Here is a 21074-nt window from a genome sequence, read left to right as displayed (position 1 = left end):
TTGAAAAGTCCCCCTCAAGTTCTTGGTCTGAAATATTTGTTCCTCAGCGGGTAGCACAACCTGGGGAGGCCATGAGACCTTTAAGAGGTGGTAACAGTTCATGGAATAGTTCACTAGTGGGAGGTCATTAAGGGTTATAGCCCGACCCTTGATTCCCAACCCTCTCTCGGCTTCATGGTCTACCATGAAGTGAGGATCCTGTGCCACACACTCCTACCGCCATGAACTCCATCCACTTCGCCTTCCCTGACAGTCAGACTAAGACCCTCTCAATCTGTCAGCCACAATAAATCCCGCTCCGCAGAAGTTGATTCCATCACGTATGATAGTCATCAATACGTGAAAGCAGTTACTATGGCTGCCATCTCTTCCCTTCCAAAGGTGAGAGATGCTTTCCCTCCTCTGATAATGCTTCCCTGCAGCTGCTTTAGACAGCGCTGTCTCGGACTTAGTCTCCTTCCGGTTCCCTCCCACCCTGCCAGGACTGCTCTATCTTGGATGGGGTCTCAGCCCAAGGAAGGTGCTTCTGCAGCATTGACACACTCAACAGAACTGTGACGTCATTGTAACTTTTACTGTTGTTTTCCCCAGCGATAGCATAAATATGAATGATCCAAGCCACTGAGCGAGCCTCAGTACTGGCTGCCTGCTAAGTTATTATGAATAATGAGTTTTACAGACAGGAAATGCAAGCACAGGCAAGCTCAGAGTGGAGAGAAAGCTGCAAAGCAGGTTTCTGACTCTAAGAGTCCTGCTCTGGCATCTTGCTCTGAGAGAAGGCAGGGAAACAACCAACCTATTATTGTCCCCAGTGGGCCATGGCCACCACCACACTGCCCATGCTTCAAGCAGGCGAGTTTGGGCGGGTTAGGCCACCCAACTTTTCGACTCCTCTGTTCTTGGCTAAGAAAGCACCAGGAATACTGGGTAAACAATGGCTCTGAGAAGAGATGAGTTTGTATTCACAAGTTTGCGGACACTGCACATTGCTGCATTCTGTGTTTTAGCTGACCCTGCATTTCTTTTTCTTTTTCTTTTTTTTTTTTTTTTTGCTGAGATTATTTTTGTGACATTGTGTTATCAAACATAGATGATGGCCTGTCTAAATAGGCCTTCTTAAAGTCATGTGCTGTCGGGGAAGGATATTACAACTATTTCACCTTTGAGTCAGTGCACTACATCCAGGCAAAAGGTTGGATCACCCCGCATGGTCCTGTTCCCAGGGAGATGCACACAGCTTAAAATAGAACAGGTAGCCCTTAGCAAAACAACAGAAAACCATCTTCAATTCTGCTTTGAAATTTCCTTTCATGTTCACAAACATTAGAAAACACACGTTTCTAACACATATGTAAGAATCATATGCATGTGCATACATGCCTGCATATGTGTGAAATACTTTCTCAAATTTAGAAGACCATACCTTAAAAGTCATATTAGACATGTCCAAATATAAAAAAAGGGTCTCACTGAGCTAGTCTTAAACTCACAATCCTTATTCAGGCTTGTGGCATTGCAAGTTTTCTGAGTCATTTTCTTTCATTTAAAATTTCAAATAAACTCCAGTTTCTTAAAAATACACATGAGCCAAAGTTTATGGCCCAAACCCTTGAGAAGACTGAAATGTCAAAGTCCTCCTTGGCTACATGGAGAGCTGCAGGCCAGTGTGTGGTGCATGAGAACTTGTCTAAAAGAAAATAAACCAATTAAGACAAAATAAATAAAATATAAATCTGACAACATGATCTGACTTAAGCAGCGCTCTCTCATTAACTACAGTTCCAGTTAGGCTGCACTCTGCTGTCTCCAGCCTTATTTGTGGGTGGTGTTGCAGGATACAAAAATAGGGGTGGCTTAACAAAGAAGGAGAGATGGAAAACAATAATTCAATTGTCTGACTGAGAGCTATTAAAGAGTAAAATATGCTTCCTCCAGAGTTCAAAAGAAAATGTTATTTGTATAAACAATCCAGGTTTTTGGAACTCTTCCACTTTTGGGATACTTCCTGCTTCACATAACCACACTTAAGTGGGTTAGAACAACGGTTTGTAAAACCTGACAGACTGTCTTTCAAATCAGCAAATGACGAGGGATTCTTTTTACTTAGATTTAATAAAATATCAGAGGTCTCTTTGGAAAATTTGTACTTCACAATATCGTTGTCTTTGGTTTATGATATTGTTTAAAAAGAGACCCCAAATCAGCATGTAGAAGGCAGAGGCCCAAACGGTCAAACAATGACCAAGAAAAGTGTCATGGCTACAAAGAGTTCCACTTGATGAACCTTGCTATCATTTAACAATCCTAAGAGCATTTGTAGGGGTGAGTGTTTCAAGTAGGTAACCAAATTCTGAGGAAAGCAGTTATGTGTTTTCAATAGTTTAGCCACTAGTTATTTTTGAAGAAAAGTGAGTTTTTAAGTAGAAGAGAGATTCTGGTTTTATAATAGATTGATTCTTTTTATTCTTTTTCTTCATGTCTATGTGAATATAGTGTCTTTGTGTGTATACTCATAAGTGTGTGTGTATGCTCATGCACATGCGTATGCCTGCATGTGACAGCCCCAAGGAATGTTATTAGGAATGTTCCTACAACACGCTTACACTTTTCTTTGAGGCAAAGTTTCTCAGTTCACCCCAGGGCTTAGAACGTTTCTTTAGCAAACTTTTTCTAAGGATCCCCTTCTGCACCTTCTGAGGCTGGAATTTCATTTCTGTGGGCTTTGGGTGCTGGAACACTAGTCTTCTTGCTTGTGTAGCAAGCAACTATGCTGCTGAGCCATTTCCTCAGCATACGCCTGTTAGTCTTCATCAAATACAGCTCTCTCTCTCTCAAAGTGTTTCTACCCTACATAAGAATTTCCTCACAACACAGAGAAAGTAGCTGATCAAACTGAAGCTTTTCCAACTGCCTCACTGAGGAACGTCTTCCCTTGACACCCTCAGACCAATCTCACAGGATCACTCAGGCTAACTTTAACTCGTTATAGAGTTCCCTTGCTGTTGTACCACATGGGCAGGCCCTCGGCCTCAAGGAGATATGAAACAATACATATTTATACTTGGATAAGGTCATGTTTACTCAAATACACCCACTAAGCTGGGTGTGGTGGTACACACCAGTAATCTCAACACTTAAGAGGTGCAGGCAGGCAGATCTGGATTCAAGGTTATTCCTAGCCACATAGCAAGCTCAGGACTAGCATAGAGTATATGAGACCCTGTCTCAAACAAAAGTAGGGACATGACTCAGGAGGTAAAGCACTTAGGAAAATGGCTCAGCAGGTAGAGCACTTTGCCTCATAATTCTGGAGATCGGAGCTCAATCTCTGGGACCCTAGAAAAAGTGGAAAAATAGAACCAACTCCATAATGTTGTACTCTGATAGCAAACGAAGCTGTTTGTCTCAAATTTAACAGTTGCCGCCTCATTTTTCACCATAGTCTCTTGAAGACAGAACAAAAAGAACCAAAACTATATAGGACCACCCAAAACAATGCCAGATATACAACACAGGTTGGTTTTGGTTCAAGTAAACCCCTCCATGAAAGACATGCATACAATGTGTACTGTATTGCCATGGGTAACTTGTTTTTGAAGGCAACAGGTTCTTCATTCTAGACAATTAGATACTAATGACCCTTGTTACTATGAGCGCACATTTGCATTCAAAACAGAGTTAAGTGCAGGAACAGAAATACACTAATCAGATCAGAAATAACTAGATGCTTAGTACAAAAACACACTCTGCTCTGAATCACTCAACCCCTTTCTCAACTAAGGGTTTGGCATGAACCTTCTTTGGCAGGTGGCTCTGAGTTACCTACCTGCAACACAAGAGTGTTCTGTTTGGGTGTGTCTAACTGAAAGCAGTCTTCACCTAAAACATTTACTAGCACACGGGCTCTCCTTGGTAAATGCCTAAGTCTTGAGGGCAAGTGTCATCTCTTCCCAGATGTCCTTAGGAGTCTCCAAGAGTTAGGCACAGGACACTGCCTCCTTATCAAAGATGTTCGTGCACAGCCACATGTGCACTGCAGGGGGCTTTCCAGCATTGATTAGAACAGACAAATTGTGCTGAGCTCAGCTTAACTAAAACTATCAGAACTGCTTTAAAACAGAGAGAGAGAGAGAGAGAGAGAGAGAGAGAGAGAGAGAGAGAGAGAGAGAGAGAGAGAGAGAGACTAGGGTGTTCAGGAATTATTTCAAGAGCTAGAGAAATGGCTCAGTGGTAGAACATTTGTCACTCAAGAGTGAGGATCTGAGTTTAAATGAGCAGAGTCCGTGTAAAAGCTTAGTCCAGTAATGCACACCCAGAACACTGCAGTCAGATGAAAGGCAGAGACAGGAGAGTCCTCAGAAGCTACAGGCCATCTAGCCTGCAATATTCAGCTGCAAAGAATGAAAAATCACTATCTCAAACAAGCTGGAGGCCAGGACCAAAATTGAGCTTATCTTCTGACCCCCATATGTTCATGATGGCCTGTGCACACACATGCATGCACACACTCTCTCTCACACACATACTTTCAAACACACAAACACATATATGCATCACATACACAAGAATATTAAAAGCTATTTCAAATTTTAAGTTCTAAGCAGAAAAACAAGTCAGAGGAACTTTCATGCTCCGCCCTCAGTATGAGTGGAGTAAATGCTAAAGTAATATATGAAGATGCATAGAATTCATTGCCCTACATTCTCTAGTGCGTAATTATCTTTACAAGACTGACCAACTCCTAGATAGGCTCACAGTAGTATCTGTGAACTTGCAAATCTTCAAGCCAAATCCCTGTAAACAGTTTTCAATAGAACAAGACTGTCTTCTCTATACAAACTCTTTTGTTCCTAGTAGTCTTAAAGGTCTGTATATAACTCCTGTTGGAACATGGTTAATCCCAGCATGCGTGGGCACCAGGAATACCATTGCAAAAGGTACTGTGTTTTTGCAGTGATTGGAAAATATTACTGCATAGTTAGAGATCATAGTAAAATAATTGAGCACCTTTTTCCTAATCTATCCTATAAATATATCACTTAAGAGAAAGGTTGATACCTCCCACCACACTAATGTCTGACCCCCAGATTGCTAACTCAGCCTCCTTAGCTCGGAACTCCTGAGCGGTACCCAAGCATGCAATCTGAGCAGCAACTGAAACGCTATCTAGATGGACTCAGCAAGCTGCTTCCACTCACCAGTGCTGCATGCATCTGGGAAGCCGTGAGTGCAAGCAAAAAAGCCCACAGCTCCCCTACCTGTGGTGCACAGAAGCAATGGCCTCTCGCAGTTTGGGGTGTGAAGGTGTGTGCATAATAGAATGCTCTATTTGGACTTCAGCACGGGAGTGTACCCAAGAAGTTCTCAATGGGTCTTACACGAGGAATTCCAGTTTACTGTTCCAAACCGTGTCACACTGGCAATCAAGAGCAAATACAAAACAAAAACCTAAAAAGGTCTAAAGGGCATGGGTGTAGGCAGAAGGGGGCAAGGGAAGAGGAGGAAAGATTTACCTGCTGGATACTGATGTCCTCACTGAGCAGACTCCCCAGAAGAGCTTTCACTCATGTGAAGGCAGCTCCTTTTCCTTAATCGAGGTCTGAACTTGTCTCCATCCACCATGGGCACATGAGAATCCTGCTACCCTGTCTCCTGCTCCTGCCCTCCTCATGAACACCGCCGTGGCACTGCACATCACCTTACACTGAGAGGAGATTGTTCTGTTGTCGCTGTTAGTCCTTCAGATTTTACACTTATGCCATGGATCAGTCTCAAGACTATTGTGGCTGAAGCTGTTACATCAGTCAGTTGCTGAATTAATCATAGCCTCTCTCTCTCTCTCTCTCTCTCTCTCTCTCTCTCTCTCTCTCTCTCTCTCTCTCTCTGTTTTGTTATTTTTTTTCTCCTGAGGCAGCCTCGTCCGGTTCAGACCAGACTGACTTCAGATTCACAGAGATTCAAGTGCTACAGGCATTCACCACCACACTCAGCTCTGCCTTCATTTTATTCCTCTTTCATTGAATTGGAGAAATAAAGAGAATAAATAAAGATGTCCTGGAGCTTTAGTGAGTTAGGGTTCAGACATGAAGTATTGTAGCTTCCCCTGCAGAACTGGAGCGACTGAGCGCACTCCAGGGCATCCCCTTCTAATAGCCTTACACCTCAGCCTGAGGTATGCATCTCTCTCAGTTCCCTGTCCATATAAACACATTGGAATAATCTCATGATTCTCACTTAATCAGAAATTAATCAAAGTCTTCTATTACCTACAGAATTTATTTTAAAATCCTGCATTTGGAGGCTGAGTTATAAGATATACATGTTGGGTGATTAACATAAATGAATTTACTATGCTTTTACATGTGGTCAAACTCAGTGAAAGTCTGAGCTCCATCTTCAGGAGCACAAGCACAAAGAGGCGAGTAAAGCAGCTGCCACATAATCCTTAAGTCTCTTCATGTAAAATTAGCAGGCAGCACTCACCCCTTCATTACCCTCACCTCATCTCTCATCTATTGTCTTATCCCCAGAGCCCTTAACCGTGACTATAATTACATACTGGCAGTCGAAAGCACGCCTTAGCTACTGAGCAACACACGCCTTTCCAATCTAATCTACAAGCAAGCAGGACACAGCAGTGTTTGTTTAGTCAAAGTGGAACGAGTCAGAAGAGAGCTCGAGTTCCCCACTCGCCTGCGAAGTTACCTCGTGCTGCTTGGCTCTGGAGCGGCCGGCATGTGACTAAGACCCTGCCTCTGCAGCTCCCATGTTCCTCAAGTGTGACTTCAAAAGAAGCCTCACAGCAGAGGCTTATTGGAAAGGTAGAGACTATTTGGACAGCTGTTGCCTGCATTCTTATGGTCATATGAGAGAAAATCTGGAGTAACCTATATGTACTCCGGACACCATTTTATTAACTTCCATAAGCTCAAGTGTACAAACCTGATGGGAAAAAGTCACCAAACCATTAAAAAATGGTGCCTGTACAGACTCAGAAGTGTTTGCATAATCCTTTGCAAAGGGAAAACTACTAATTACTAATTCATTCTATTAGAAACACATAGAAAATTGAAAGCTTCTTAAATCATATCTCTGATAGACTGTCTTTTATGAGGTTAGCTTGGATCATATGGTAAGACTTACATAAAGGGGCCTGGCTTTTGCGTTCACAGAATTTAGTTTTATAAGTAAATCTAATCCAATTCCTTGAGTATTATTTTCCTAAATGGTGATGCTTGTGTGTTACTCTCTGGGTAATATAGTCTAGGCTTTATCTGGCTGTGTTGATTGTATATATTCACAACACAAATGTAAAGAGGCCAGAAACAAGTGGGACAGCGTACATTAAGCATATTGTGTCAGTGTGACAAAAAAAGTGACCATCCATTTGCAGAGGATAACGGGGCCTGACCATTCCTGCTATCCTTTCCACACTGAGGATGAAGGAAGGAACATTTGTCTGTCTGATGTTCATGTAGCAAACACGTCTATCCTCACTTCCGACAGCATAAGTGAGCCACTTCCCAACCCATATAGAAGCAAGAACCATATACAAACCCTGGTACCAGTCATATCCATATGCCTCTCACACTCGTATGCATACAGCTTACCAGGTAAGCATTGGCTTGCCTACCATCTGTAAAGCTCTGGGTTTCACCCCAATACCACGCAAACCAGGAGTTTAAAGTCAGCTAGCAAATTGAAGGAAATCTGGAGTATATGAGACCTGGTCTAAAAAATTTTCCAAAAAAAAAAAAAAAATATATATATATATATATTTTTTTTTCTGCCTGAGACTTGAACCATAGTCTGTTAGAACACTTGTTTAACACATGACTAACACTCTTTGTCTCCTTCTTAAACAAATGCTAGTATTAGCAAAGAATTCAGTATTAATGTAAGAAAAAAGAAAGATGCCTCTTAAATCCTATACTGCCCATATTGAGTACATGCTCAGCCCATGTTTGAAGGCAGAGACAAACACTGTTATCAGTATTTTCTCAAAGCACTGACCTGAGTTGGAATGATTAAGTAATTTGCACACAGCGGGGCAGAGGGAGAACAGCCAATTTAGAAATAATTTGTAATTATTTTCACAGAAACTCAAAATTAAAGTCAGAGGCTACCCTAAGTATTTATGACTTAGATCTGTGCAGTTTCTGTGATTTCAATGGGAACACTACCTGCGGTCCACTCGTGGACTCCAGTACTCACCAATACTGATCTCATCATCAGTTTCTGCATCTCCGATACACTCAAACTGGAAGTCTTGCAGAGACTGGGAAAACTTCTGTACAGCCATGGACAGATCTGCAGGGAAGAGAGACCCATCATGAGGTTTGCTGCTTCAGGAAATCAAGGAAAGACACAGTTTTAAAATGCACACGGTTTTAAAACCCCAGCTTGGCCAACTGAAGAAAATGCACTGAGACTACTAAGCAGGTACATGCTTTAAGGTATGAAGCTGCCCTTTGACCCTTCAAGACCAGAGTGGATTATCTGGAAGCCTCTATCAGGGAATGGCCACTCACACCACAAATGAGACACTTATTTGAAAACAAGGGATTCCTGAGAGAGGCGACTAGGGCTGAGAAGAAGCTGAATGAACGTGGAAGGGAAGAGCTCCATGCACCTGTGAGAAGGGTAGGAGTGGGTCTTCCCCAGTGAACTACTGGCTTAGGTACCACAGGCAAAAGGCGATCTGGGAGGCTGTTTGCAAAGAGCTTTGTGATTTATGGAGACCTGTGTAAACACGCTCCCATGCAGACTTCAATACAAACAAGGATCAGAGTGAAAAGTCAGAAAAGGAATTCATTTTTATTTCTGGGGTGAAGAATAAATTACCTTAAATGACCCGACCCCCAAAAAGTAAACCCTTGGTAAGCAGCCACCTTGGATGCACCCCAAGAGAATGACTAAGCATTTCTAGTCCTGAGCTGGGCTGCCTAGATTGAAAGCCACGCCCCTCCACCCGCTTGCTCTGTTACTTTGGGCTACTCACTGAACTGCTCTGGGCCTAACTCTGCTCCCGCTCTCAGACTCAAAACTGGATGACAATGACTGGTTCCCAGAATTAAATGAATTAATATCTGCAAGGGATTTATAACACACTGACAGGTCTTTAAACTCCACTCAAATGTGTCAAATGAAACTAAAAATAATCAACTTCACATCACATCGTCAGGGAAACTATAAAGTTCTCATCTCTCAGAGCAACGCTGACCTTTGTCGGCTGACTCGTCTGAAGATATTTACAGTAAAAATTAAAAGTACAGCCTTTTCAAATTGAATGATACATGTATTCTATTTAACAGTATCCTTGCATGAGTTATAAATCAATACTAAACCCCTCTATTTGACCCAATCTATAGAAACTAAGATGTTTCCTTGATCAAACTTTTACCAGAGTCCTACCTCATTACCTTCCTTACTAAGTCTCTAGACCCTGCTCTTAGCAAGGATCCTGCTAAGTGAGAGAGAATCCCCTGCCTCAGCATCCAGTCAGCTTCTTCAGCACACCCCCACACCATGCCCACCATTCTTTGATGAGGAATCCCTGGCCTCTTTCCAGCACAAAGGCCCTGCCTTACACATCACTTTGCCTTTTTCTTTAATGTACAGTTCCTCCTAAACCTGCTCAGGGCGGTAGACCCTCCCTCCACTATTTCTGTTAGGCTTAGCTCAGTCTCATGTCTACTGCAGAGGTCCTGACTTCTGCTATCCTGTCTTCCGGTTAACATGTGTCAGAAGGAATGCTCTCCTAGCTGTAAATGTGGCAGCATAGCTCAGCACTTAAACATTCATGAAAGCTTAAACCCAAGGAGCCATCAACAAAGATACTTGGAGCATCCTCTAACACAAAGGATTGGCCTCCTTGCTGCATTCCCCAAAGGCAGTTCTGAGGATCACAGGGTCTAAGTTTCAAAACTTGGGGGATTCTGTTGACATCTTGTTTTAAATGTATTAGGAGGAAGTTTTGTTTGTTTGTTTGTTTACAAAATAAACCATTGGCATCTCCACTTATTAAAGAGGAAAACTCTAGGGCCAGCTACAAATCCTACTTCTGGATACTTTGAATTCAAGGAGAAAGATGAAGAGAGCTTCCTGGTGAACTCTTAGTGAGAAAAGCAAGGGCTTTAAGGAGTAGACTTCCCAGTTGTCCTCGTGAACTCTTTATGAGAAAATCAAGACCTTTACGGGGTGGAATTCCCAGCCCTCCTGGTGACCTCTTCATGAGAAGAGCAATGGCGTTAAGGAGTAGACTTCCTAGTTCTCCTGGTGAATTCTTCCTGAGAAAAGGAAGGGCTTTAAGGGGTAGACTTCCCAGCTGTGTGCACTGTACTCCTCCTTCTTCAGGCTCATTTTCTGATCTGCACAAGAGAGAATTAGTACTTTAGGACTGTTGGGGAGACTACAGGAGGTTTGTACCTGGTGCTTATTAGACGAGACAGTAAATAGTATCCATGATTATCATTGATCTCCCTCACAGAGGCAGTAAAGCTGATGGGCCTTTCAAAGAAGCACACCAGGCCATTATCACACATCTACCAAGATGCCCAGGTCAAACTAAACAGACTAACAGTAACAGCCATATCGAATACTGTAAAGAGACAGAAGGCACTGTGATTCAGATTCCTAGGACATACTAAGCCAAGCTGTCTGTGAGAGCTCTTGCTAAGACCAGAGGGAAGTGCTCCATCTAACCTCTTCATTGTCCCAAAAAGGCTAAAGATACTCATGCTCTTCTGGCAGGTCAAGAGACCAGGGATTCTCCAGTGAATGTCCTTCCTTCCTCCTCTCTCCCACCATCAAGAGACCTTCTGCGCTGCCTGTAATTCCAGATGAGCTGCTTAAACACTTTGTCCAATGGAACTCTGGGTATAAGCTCCATTTCTCCCTAAACTCCTCCTTAGCTCTATGGATTCCTGAACCGCAAAGGAAAAGCTCTGCTCTCCCTTCACAGACATGGCGGTGGGTGCCCACGGTGATTTTTATCCTCAAACAAGAAAGTGTCTGCTTAAAGTGACACGGCCAATGCAGGCAAGCACTTGGACATTGATCCTGCAAGAAGGTTGAATGGTTTCTACCCCTGTGATTTGCAGTAACTAGGGGTACAGTGTGGGTAAGTTCTGTGACTGTGTTAGGCAGTCATTCATAAGCAGTCTTGGATTCTTCATGAATACCCCCATCCAATAATCAGCAGCTGTCAAAGCAGGAACTGAAACTGCTAGGATTCTGACTGCTACTCAAAAGAAAAGATCTAAGACATACTTCTTACAGTAAGTGGAGACATGACACACAAACGGGTCTAAGGATCCTAAGGTCACTCTGTATGAAATATAATGTGGAGAGGGGGCCCATGCCAAGGTGTCCCCCCTGAGAAATTATGCCATGCAACAGATCTGGTATAAGGGGTTTATTGTGGGGAAGGGGGCATGAGGGTAGAGGCAGATAAGTGGACATGCAGACAGGCAGCCAAATGGGAGCAGAGCCTGAGGGCAGAGAAGGGGTGGGAGACAGAGGACAGAAAGGGAGAGAAAGAGATACTGGCTGGGAACACAAGGGATCACTGGGGTGACCGGCAGTCCTTTCGTATGCCACTCCTACCTCAGCTGGCGATGGCAGGTGTTGGCAGCAGGTTATGTCATAAGACACTGCTATGTGGGAGGAGCCTGGTGGAATCGCCTGGAAGTTAACACACTATCTAACTGGAGACATTTGGTTAAAGAACAAAATTACCACTGAACCCTTCTACAAAAGTGAATCCAAACAGGTCTGTGAATAAGCTGGTTAGAAATGTGCTGCTCAGAAAAGCTGTCCCCAAAACTTTAAGAGATGATATAAAAACTACATAGAGGCCAGCATAGTGGTCACTCTGGCCTCTGGCCTCTCTCATGCTGTGAGTGCTTTCTTCCTCATTGGCTCTCTTGAAGACTATTCCCGAAACAGAATAAGAGTACCTTATTATTCTGCAATAAACTAAATTTGTCTACTATGTAATGCTTCGTGTGTGTATGCTCTGAATTCATTCAACAGACAGCCTATGACCCAGGGAATAAAGGAATCTAGAATGAAATTTTAGTGACATCTGTACTTGAATGTCTTCATCTGCTAGGCTATGGTTTACCTTTGGCCTCTGTAAGGATTAGACAGGGTCGACAATGCACCAAAAAGTCTCCTGGCAACTGGAGAGTACTGAGAGCACACTGACTGTTTCAAGGCAAGCATCTCAAAAAAGGAGAACAGAAACTTTCAGTCGTCGGAGTGTCGTAGCAGACCACAGTCTCTAGAGCACGCTCAAGAAATCAGATGTAGAAATTTCAGGTTTCCCCTCTGATGAAGTAATCCAGCTGCAACAGGTGTTACTGTGTGTCTCTGTGTAACAGGTGGGGGGTCTGTTTCAATACTCGATTAAGTCAGTTCTCACCCCCAACCCCAGTGCTTCTGGAAGCATATCAGTCAGGATTACAGACAGGAATCCAGACATCAAGCAGGTTACGGGACAATTTTAAGACTAAAGGGAAAAGTTTAGAGTTAAATGCACTCAGTTGCTGGTGGGTTTTGAACCTTTGATCTCCCTTCTGTTTAGTCTTACTCTGCAGCTGCCAAGGTTATAGTGAAGTGCCAAACAATGCCATGAATGCGAGTGAAGAGCTTGTGTTTGCTGTTAGCAACGCAATGTAAGAAAATGTGGAAGGCTTCCTAAACCCATAATCTTGGTTCTATCTCCTACTTGGTTTACAATTCTGAATTAGAAACCCTGATATCCTTCATTGGTTTGAAAATAACACAAGCTGGGGGTGTAGCTTAACTAGAAAGGACAGACTTTGCATATTCAAAGCCCCAAGTTCAATCCCAACACTAAAAATCCAACATATAAAACAAAATCAGAGACACACAACTCCGTAGTTGTCCAGATGAAGTCCCTAAATGAAAGTACAGGTTCAACCTCCTTTAGATAAAGATGACTAACATCATAAAATAACCTGGGTTTTAAACCGAATGAAGGGCTAGGGTTAGAGCTCTGGGTGTAGAATGTCTGGGTAGCGTCCACAAACCTCTGCTTCTCATTGCCCACAACCCATAAACCAGATGTGGTGGTGCACACCTGTAAGCCCAGCTCTCCGGATGTGCACTCGGGAGAATAGCATTGGCTACACAGAAAGTTTAATGCAAGCTTGGGCTACGTGAAATTGTATCATTAAAAAAATTTTTTTAATGTTAAATTTTAAATGATCACAAACAATATAAAATCAATTCTCCCCTTACATACAAAAAGAAAAGATTAATAGCATAAACCATGGGCTGGAGAAATAGCTCAGCAGTCGAGAGCACTGGTCTTGCAGAGGACTCAGAAAAGCCACATGGAGGCTTACAACCCTCTGTGATTTCAGTCCCAGGGGTCTGATGGCGTCTTCTGATCTCCATTTAGACCACTCATTCACGTGGTGCACATCTACACATTCAGAAAGCACATATTCCTAAAACTAAATAAATAAGCATTTAGTTTAAAACAAATATGAACCATGCCATGCAGAGGATCTAGCGCAGACACTGGGGTCAGAGAACCCACTCCATCTGGAGCCAGGGCAGAGACTGCATTCATTTCCTTGGGAACAATGGCACCCACAGTCAGCAGGCCTGCGGTGCCACACACAGGGTTTCCTTCCCATCTGCCTGCCTGAGAGTTATGTGCACAGTGTCTTCCCGAGTATTCACATTCAACTCGGAAGACATGGCATTGTGCTCTAGTCAGCAATAATAACCTGTACCACCCAGGAGAGAGAACACTAATGATAATGCTGTAACCTCATCTCATAAGAGGAATATGAAGTCCCAAGTAAATACTTAATTATAGTTCTCTTCCACATAGACTTAAGGGTGGGGACCTACCTATATTTTGGAAGCATCAATGGATTTACTATGGCATGTTAGCTGTAGAAGTAAGATACATTTCTACGGGAACACATATAACCTGTCAGTCCACTGTTATGAACCATGTTTCCAAAATGCAGCATTTCCAGGATTAAGTTTAAACAGAACTCCAAGGAGACATATTCCCAGATGTGTGTCTTCAACTTTACTCTGTTGTGAACAGGGCAGAAAGTATGTGCAATGGGAGTACGAAACAAAGCAGGGCCTGGTGGGGCACACTGGTAACCCTAAAACATGGGAGGCAACAATTCCAGGAAGATCAGGGATTCAAAATCAGCCTCAGCTACATAGCAAGTTTCAGCCGGTCTGAGATTAAAAAACAAAAACAAAAAACCAAGAATCAAAGCAGAGCAGATGTACCAATGCTTCCAAACAACGCACACAGTCCAATCGAGGCATGAAGGATACAATTCCCTACATCAGAGGTGATCAACACATTCCCCTACAAGGTTAACAACACAGACCGTGATGACCAGACACAGCATACTTTGCACCTGGTACTTTTCAAAGCACTTAACGCAACCAATCCTGCCCTCTCTGCAGCAGCCATTGAGACCTAGATAGCAACATTCATTTCCATTTTGCAGATGAAAAACCTGAATTACAGATGTGCACAGGCCACCAAGGTGGCACAGAGGGTAAGGGAGCCCACAGTAGGAGAAAGCCAGTATCTGAAAGTTGTCCTCTAATCTCCCCACCTGTGCTATCTGTGCTGTACATGCAACTCGTCTTCAATAAATAAATAAATGATAGACAGACAGACAGATGAAAGAAAGGAAAGGCAGTGACTGCTCCTCATCGTCACACAAGAAGTTAACCAGAATTTGAACCCAGGAAAGCACACCAGCACTTCCAGCCTCTGTCACAGTCTGCAGTCTTTGGATAGTGGTGACAATTCAGAAGACACCGTCTATCCAGCCAGGGGAGAACTCTCATAGGCGTCAATATAAACAGAAACTTGAGAGACGCAGCTAGGTACCAGCAAGGCTGATAAGTTGTTCCAGTGTCCAGAAACTTCTAGAGCACAGCTTCTACAGACAAACCCAGCCATACTATGAAAACCCACATGCAGCAGAACATCTCACCATCTTAAATAAACCATGTTCTGTCTCGTAGTTCTGTCACCTCACTCATGTACTTACAGACTGGGGAGATGACTCAATGGTTAAGAGCACCATCCCCTATTCCAGAGGACAGGATTCAATTCCTAGCACCCACATGGCAGCTCACAGATGTCCATAACTGCAGTTCCAGGGGATCTGACACTCTCACGAGGACACACATGCAGACAAAACACCAATGCACATAAAATAAAAATCACACATATATTTTTAAAGAACATATATCTAGTTCACATTCTGGAATCAAAATGGTCCCCTCGAGATTACCCCATCTCTTCAAAAGTCTCCCCTGGCTTCTTCCAGCTTCACACTTCACCTCTCCCTTTACTAAGTACTCTACATGGAGGCTCTTGTATGTACTCTACATGGAAGCTCTTGTATGTACTACATACAGAGGCTCCTGTATGTACTGCACATGGAGGCTCTTACATGTACTGCACATGGAGGCTCTTGCATGTACTGCACATGGAGGCTCTTGTATGTACTGTACATAGAAGCTCTTACATGTACTGCACATGGAGACTCTTGTATGTACTGGACATAGAAGCTCTTGCATGTACTGCACATAGAGGCTCTTGTATGTATAGCACATGGAGACTCTTGTATGTATAGCACATGGAGACTCTTGTATGTATAGCACATGGATACTCTTGTATGTACTGGACATAGAAGCTCTTGCATGTACTGCACATGGAGGCTCTTGTATGTACTGTACATAGAAGCTCTTGTATGTACTGCACACAGAAGTTCTTGTATGTATTGCACACAGAGGCTGTCTCTCATTTCCCTTCTATCTCAGGTATGGGTAAACCTAACTTTTCCAGCACAGTATAATAAAGTGAAGAAAGGCTGTCACTCAGGAATCTACCCAGTACCTGTCACATCTTGCCATTAGTACATGTTTAATGGTTGAAAGCAAGATTTATGAAAGCCAGGTAAGTAACTAAATCTCTCAGAGACTATCTCCTTCTATGCTCTTACAAGTCTACACTTTGCATAGTTGTGCTGTGAATGAGAAATGCCCCGCACTGGCTCGTGTATTTGAATCCTGCCCTGACTGATGGTGCTATCTAAGGAGACTGTGGAAACTTTAGGTAGTAGAGTCTTGTTGGAGGAAGTATGGCATAGGTATTTATTCTTTGCTTCTCTAAAAGCAAACAAACACCTTAGTTCACTAGTGTTGACACATACATAAGGGGGAGGGGAAGAGGAGAAAGAAACAGAGAGGGAGAAGAGAGGGACATAGAAGAGAGAGAGGAGTTTTCATCATATAAAGAATCCATTTTAGATAAGTTGCTGAGATGCTCATGGTAACGGAACAGAAGGTTTAATTTAATAAAAACCACACAGCATATTACAGAACAGGCCACGTCTGGCATCCGGCAAATAAGCCTCAGTTTTTAATCATCTCAGAGACGTTTTTCAGCATTCTCTCTGGAATCACAAGGATCAGCTTGTTCTATGCAGGAAAGTCTTAAGAAAAGCATGCTGGGTGTGGCACAATCCAATGAAAACAATGCGACTCGTGGTTTCTACGGTCTCACTTGAACAAAGTCTCTACAGGCTTATTTTGCAAGTTTCTATTTTATGTACGTGTCAGAAAATAATGGTTGTTGGATAATCTAAAGAAATCTTCTTCACAAGAACCTAGAACAAAGCTCTGGGATTGTTAGTCACTCGATAAATGTAAATTGAAGCAGAGTCAAGGAAAGTCTCTCCCCAAGATCCGCTACATTGCTACGTCACAGTGGTCAAGCTGGTGGGAAACACAGCACCACAGAAAGAACTAGCAGAGGCCACACGGCCCTAATATGACCCACAGAGCCATGGAGGCACAGAGAAGCACAGGTTACCCAAGGCCACCAAACTAGTCTGCTGAGTACCAAGGTGGAGCAAGTGAACTTTGCATCATCCAAAGATGGTGAAACCCATCATCCCAGTGTGAATGACCTCACTCATTTTCAGATAAACATGCTGTATCTTCATCTCTGCACCCATTTGACACAGGGTACATTCACTCCTCTCGAAGGCAACACACATCATCAAAGCATCCCTTTCTAGCGTGCACAGAAGTCCTGTTATATAAAGGTGACTGTGCCGGAAAGTAGTCCCTGAGTTAGAAAGAATCATTTTCTTGTGTCATATACTGACACAGACAAACATGAATGTCATTCTGGCAGAGCGCGTCTCTGAGCAAGAAGTTAGCTTCAGCAAATCCCAGGTTTCTTTTAGGAAAAAAAAAAAGGACACCCACTCCTTTCAAGACTGCTGAGGATATTATGTGAAATTTCCTAAGCATAGTATCTAGTTCAGAACAAATACTGACTCAGAAGAATCATTAACTATTAAATCCCTATTTATTATGATAGCAGATACAGAAGATGAAATATTTTCATTGTAAGCATAAAACATTTAATCTGGGATTCAACTCCTATCTTCAGGGGAGCTCCATTAAAAATAAATAGTGGGACTGACTGCTCTTGAAGACAAACAGTGTGCAATCCCATGAACACTATGTGTTTGGGAAACTATTCCAGAAGATTCCAGCCTAAAAATAACAACAACAAGAATCCAATACTTGCCCAGATTTTATCTACAATGTCTATAGAGCCATAAATTCCATAAAAATTAAAAACAAAAAGCCTCAAAGATTTCACTATTGCTAGTTAAAAACAGATAGCTCAAACGACAAAATAAACCACACATCTTCTTTCGGCCGGGAAAATACTTGAGAGAGTGAAGGCCTGTAGGGGGCTGCAGCTCCCCCACCTTCTCTGCTTGCTTTCAAAACCATTCTTCATCTCTCTGCTTGAGACAGGATCTTACAGAGCCCACGCTGGACTCAAACTTAACTCGTACTCAAGGAGGCCCTTGAACTCCTGAGTGCTGGGCCGGTGGGTGTGCAGCACCACACCAGGCATGTGTGCTCGGTGTGGACCCGGGACCTCCTTCCTGCGTGACAAGCCCTGTGACTCGTCCTCCACACTTGCAGCTATCTTTCTCTGGAGCACATAGCATGTCTATCTACCCAAGATCAAGACTTTGAACAAGACTTTGTGTTGCCTTTGCTCACTCTTCATTCACCAGTCTATTCCCAGTTCTTAACAATTTATTCTCTTCCTCCATCCAAGTCTTCCCGGCATCACATGCTAAATGAATTTGCTGTTGAAACCTGGTTCGGCTACTTTCATTCTCCTGCAAAACCTACACTAAGCTGTTGTCTTCTAGGTTATCATCTTTCCCCTAGGGTTTCATTGGTTTACTTCAGAGAGTGGCTTTGTGTCATTTCCCCCACCCCACTTTTATTGAAAATATATTTTCCCCTCATGAGATGGAACCCTATGCCCGACACTGCTTCGAAGCACTGAGGGGCAGGAACCTGAGGCAGATGAGCCGACGGGAAACCAAACACTACTGCTCTGCTGAAGGAACACAGCAATAGACTGACTCCTAACGGAATCCTACTGTAGATTTGCCTTGCTCAGTCACCATCAGAGAAGCTTCCTCCTGCAGCAGATGGGACAGACGCCGAGACCCAAAGCCAGTCAACGTGCAGAGAGAACGAGACCTTGGAACACCCAGTCTCAAGTGGGTTATTTCCATCAAATCCCTCCCTTTGGAGCTCAGGAAACTCTGCAGAAGAAGGGTTGGAAAGAGTTTAAATGCCAGAGTGAATGGGTGGAGGACAGAACAGAACCAAGGTTTTCTACACACAACAGGGCTGGTGGACATACTAGTTCAGAGACTGGAGGAGTGTGCACAGGGTCTGAACTAGATGGGCTCCTAGAGCTGAAAGGAGAAGTGGACTCAAGCCCTCATGCCTAACTCAGAAACAAATACCCAATAGATACCATTTGCAAGGGAAAAATCTGACTTCTCCAAGTGAGTTTCACTAGGGAATCAAACCACTCTAAAGGGTCCATGCCCACCTGTAGATGGTCAACACAAAACAAACTCAAAGGCATCTTTGGAAGTTCTGCATCTCATAATGTTAAGTCTGGGTAGCTTTAAACTTTGTTTTATTTCATTTCTACATCACCAGTTCTTTGTGTATATACTATGGCTTCCATTTGGGGTTTTTATAGAATTTCTGGGTGTGTAAACATGTGCATCTCTGTTTTTTTTTGTTGTTTTTTTTTTTTTTTTTTTGTTTTTGGTTTTTTTTGACTCTTTTTTTGTTTTGTTATTTTGTCACATTCAATTTTGTTTCTTTTAATTTAATTTGATTTAATTTTATTATTATACCTTAGATTCCTGTTTTCTTTCTAAAGGGTAGTCAGGAAATTTTTTAAAATATTTTTGAAAAATAGATTACTTTCTCTATACATATATTCTGATTATGATTCCCCATGAAATACTTCCCCTCTCCTCTCATACTCAAATACAGCTTCTTTCCTTCTCCTTAACAAATGCACACTCATTTAGCTCAGTGGTAGGCGCTTGCCTCAAAGGCCCTAGGTTGGGTCCCCCAGCTCGAAAAAAAAAAAAAAAAAAAAAAAAAACAAAGACGCTCTCAAACTATTTTGCAGAATGTTCTAGCCAGAAGAAGGTAATCTCAACTCACATTCAGAGAGCTTTTCTCCTCTGGTCTGGGGCAATGTCCAGCTGCCTTCAGTAGGATTACCATCCTACTGAAGATCACCAGGAGCTAGAATTGCATCACTTCGAGGACTGCACCGCTGCGAGGGCAATGCTGAGTTACACAGCAGTGAGCTTCAAGGGGAAGTTTAACAATTCCTTGTGCTGATATTGTCCTCATCACTGAAAACCTGCTGAAGCACCTTAGGTGAGTTTCCATTTAGTAATTACAGGTATTGACATCCATAGACCCTCAGGCTTCCCAGGCAATAAACCGCAGAAGGATGAAGAACCTCCTTTCACAGGACTTGGGCAATCAGCTAAGCGGAGCAGAACTTAGGGTTCAGTGTATTTATTTATGAAAGTAAACCGAGGCCTTTCTAGACTTAGAACAGAGCACTTAGAGATAAGAAGGCATTGGGTATGTGCAACTCACCTCCAGCTGTAAAGAGTGCTGTGAGAGACAAGGTAAAGAAAACCAGAGTCCCAGCAAACTCAGGTGAGTAAATGAATACTGAATCTGGTGGCTGGAGTCTGAGGAAAGGGATGGCTACGAGTTCTTTAAAGTCTTTTTTACAGCTGGAGGAGGGAGAGAGAGAGAGAGGGACAGAGGGAGAGAGGAGAGAAGGAGAGGAAAAAGAGGGAGAGGGGAAAGAGAGGGGGAAAGAAGAGAGAGAGTCAGAGAGAGACAGAGAGACAGAGACAGAGACACAGAGAGATTGTTGATGCCAGATAGATATTTTACCTACTAACTTAAAATCTCAGCATTGCCTTAGAAGAGAGCTATCATAAAAAATGACACCTCAGCGGGTAAAGTAAGCTGCTAACAAGACTGACTGCGTGCATTAGGTTTTTGGGACACCCATGGTAGAAAGAGAGAACTAACATTTGCTTATATGTATCCTCCTTTAATCCACACACACACACACAAACACACACACACACACACACACACACACAGATACACACGGACATACATATCCATACACATACACAGACATATACACAGACACATCGACATACAGACACACACACACACACACACACACACACACACACAAAGATACGCAAATACACACATAAATACAAAAGTATAATAAAAATTTTAAGAAAATTAAAAATGATTCATTAGATCTGGTTGAGTAAACATTGGTTAAAAAAAAAAAACTTAAACTGTGGCTAGAGAAATGGCTTAGCACTTAAGAACACCCGTGCTTACAGAGGACCTGGGTTTGGGTCCCACACTTTCCAATGTTCACCCTCTACCTCCACAGGCACTATATATGTGTGGTCACACACACACACACACACACACACACACACACACACACACACACACACACACACACACACACACACACACGGGAAAACATCCATACACATAAAGTAAAAACAATTAAAGCCTCAAAAAATATGTTAAAAGGCATTAAATCAACCCCA

At 42.8% G+C, this 21074-nt stretch overlaps 1 protein-coding gene across 1 annotated transcript in view; it reads right to left on the bottom strand.

Moving 5' to 3' along the window:
- Arhgap42 (Rho GTPase activating protein 42) overlaps positions 1 to 21074 on the bottom strand; it is a 224626-nt gene that overhangs the window by 143347 nt on the left and 60205 nt on the right. The window contains exon 2 of the mRNA XM_032909333.1: positions 8215 to 8310. Coding sequence (XP_032765224.1) covers positions 8215 to 8310 — 96 coding nt within the window. The remainder of the gene's footprint in view (positions 1 to 8214; positions 8311 to 21074) is intronic.

The sequence above is a fragment of the Rattus rattus genome, chromosome 8 (assembly GCF_011064425.1).
Source record: "Rattus rattus isolate New Zealand chromosome 8, Rrattus_CSIRO_v1, whole genome shotgun sequence".
NCBI classification, from domain to species: domain Eukaryota; kingdom Metazoa; phylum Chordata; class Mammalia; order Rodentia; family Muridae; genus Rattus; species Rattus rattus.
This window is presented reverse-complemented; position numbering and strand designations above follow the sequence as displayed.